Source organism: Ananas comosus, linkage group 9 (genome assembly GCF_001540865.1).
Source record: "Ananas comosus cultivar F153 linkage group 9, ASM154086v1, whole genome shotgun sequence".
NCBI lineage: Eukaryota > Viridiplantae > Streptophyta > Magnoliopsida > Poales > Bromeliaceae > Ananas > Ananas comosus.
Genome location: NC_033629.1, coordinates 12,849,847 through 12,852,125, shown reverse-complemented (window position 1 = coordinate 12,852,125; position 2,279 = coordinate 12,849,847). Strand labels below are relative to the sequence as shown.

Genomic DNA, 2,279 nt, shown 5'->3' with positions numbered 1-2,279 from the left:
TAATGGTGTAGATTTGATTCTCATGTTGCATTAACGGTGCAAGTATTGGAAGAAATTGTTGGCTATTTATTATTTTGTTAAAATAGGTCCAATTTTGCAGTCCACAAGAAATCTAACAGCAAAAGATCCAACAATAGACCTAACATCTAGATGGATCGATGAGTGCATCTTTTCTATCAACGCATGCTTCTGGAATAGTCCGTAAGTTTTTACGATCCACACTTGTTTAAGTTTATTATTTTTTTTTAACGGATAAGGCAGATAGTTTGCTGCTTCTTTTTCACAAGAGAAAAAAAAAAAAAAAATTCAAGGACAATGGACCAAAATTTACGGCAGTGGTACTAGGGTCCAGAATTTTGGTTGTAATCGCTCAAACTGTTATATACACTTCGTGGGTGGGACTGGAACCCACACATTTCAATCTCTCTCTCTCTCTCTGGGTGATCAATAATAATACTGCACGCCCACTTTGTTCTCTTGCTCTTGTCACCGAACCTTCTCCTCATCTTGCCCTCCCATCATTCTCACCCACCCACCTTCCTCCCTCCCTCCCTCCTTCCTTCCCCTCCCCTCCCCTTCCCTAATTCTATCATCACTCTTCTTCTGCAGCAGCAGCAGCAGCAGCAGGAGCAGCAACACCACCATCGCAGCAGTCGGCAGCACGTCGACGAGCATGACGCAGACGACGTCAAAACCACCACCAGCAGCAGCAGCAGCAGCAGCAGCAGCAGAAGACAGAACGCAGCAACAGCAGCAGGGGGCGTCGGCGTCGGAGTCGGCGCTGCGCTGCCCGCGGTGCGAGTCGTCGAACACCAAGTTCTGCTACTTCAACAACTACAGCCTGTCGCAGCCGCGCCACTTCTGCAAGGCCTGCAAGCGCTACTGGACCCGCGGCGGCGCCCTCCGCAACGTCCCCGTCGGCGGCGGCTGCCGCAAGAACAAGCGCCTCCGCAAGCTTCCCCCCCACACTCCCAAATCCACATCCACCGCCACCGCCACCGCCACCGCAGCAGCAGCAGCAGCCCCACCTCCTCACCCTCTCCAGTTGATCCCCAATTCCGACTTCTCCGACACCACCGCCACCGCCATCAATCCGTTGCTGCTCTTCTCCTCCTCCTCCTCCGCCGACTTCTCCTTTCCCGCTCCCCCCATCTCGCACCTCGACTCGATCGACGTCGGCTACATTTCGAATCAGTTCCAGCTCATGCCCGATAATTTGGTCGCCGCCAACAATTTACTTCTCGAATCCACGCTCTCTCATCCGCCGCCCCCGCTCTACGGCGAAAATGGAAGTGTGGGATTAATTAAGGAAGCCAAGTTACCTTCATCTGAATCCATCTCTTCTTTTGCTACCAACAATTTCTTTCCTTCTTCTGGGGGCATCGGCGGCTACAGCTACGGTTATGGCTACGGCTACGGCGGCTACGGCTCGTCCGTTGCACCTCTTATTTAATTGTCGTCGTTGTTTCGGTTTTACCAATTAACTTCTTTGTAGGTTTGGTTTGTTTTCTTGTCGGAGGCAAATTTCTCGAGCCCCAATTGTGATTTTTGTTCTCTTTTTCTTTGTTTTTAAAGTCATAGTGGCGCGAAAAGATGAATGTTTGCTCTGAGAGGATCCTCGGATCCAGTAACCTTGGTTTGTTGCACCATAAATACAAGAAGAATAACAACAACAACAACAATATGATCGAAGGAGAGAGTGGATAATTAAAGAAGCGTAAGTTGGTTTTTCTTATTAATATCTTTGTACTATATTATTATATATATGTGCAAGGCATGTTATGTGTGTGATGAACTCTTTCCCTAATGCGTTAATTGGCTTCATGGGTTATTTTCTTCTTCTTCTTCTTCTTCTTCTTCTCCTCCACAGAAAATGTGATCTTGGTGGTGTAAAACAATTTAACAACTGATAGTTAATTTTCTCTCTTAATTCCTTTTTAGTTTCTCCTTTTGTGTTTGTGATTGTTGTAGTTGTGATATTGCTAGCTGTAGTCTAATTAATTTCTTAGCTAGTCATTTACTTCTTTCACTAGTTATCTATGTTGAATGCAATGAATGCACTATGATATGTTAATGGGGTTTACTATTTTGTCAGTGGTGATATTCTGTTAAGTATGTATATATATATATATATATATATATATATATAGTAATCTGTGGTATTTCCTTAACAAGTATCCTAAGAATTATCTTTCGAAAAAACCTATTAAAAATAACCAATCGCGAACGACCATAAAGCTACATATATATATATATATATATATATACATACATACTTA

At 44.4% G+C, this 2,279-nt stretch overlaps 1 protein-coding gene across 1 annotated transcript; it reads left to right on the top strand.

The window, feature by feature from the left end:
- On the top strand, positions 419-1,930 carry LOC109714924 (dof zinc finger protein DOF1.4). Its single transcript, XM_020239674.1, has one exon. The coding sequence runs from the start codon at positions 674-676 to the stop codon at positions 1,451-1,453; it is 780 nt and encodes a 259-aa protein (XP_020095263.1). The 5' UTR covers positions 419-673; the 3' UTR covers positions 1,454-1,930.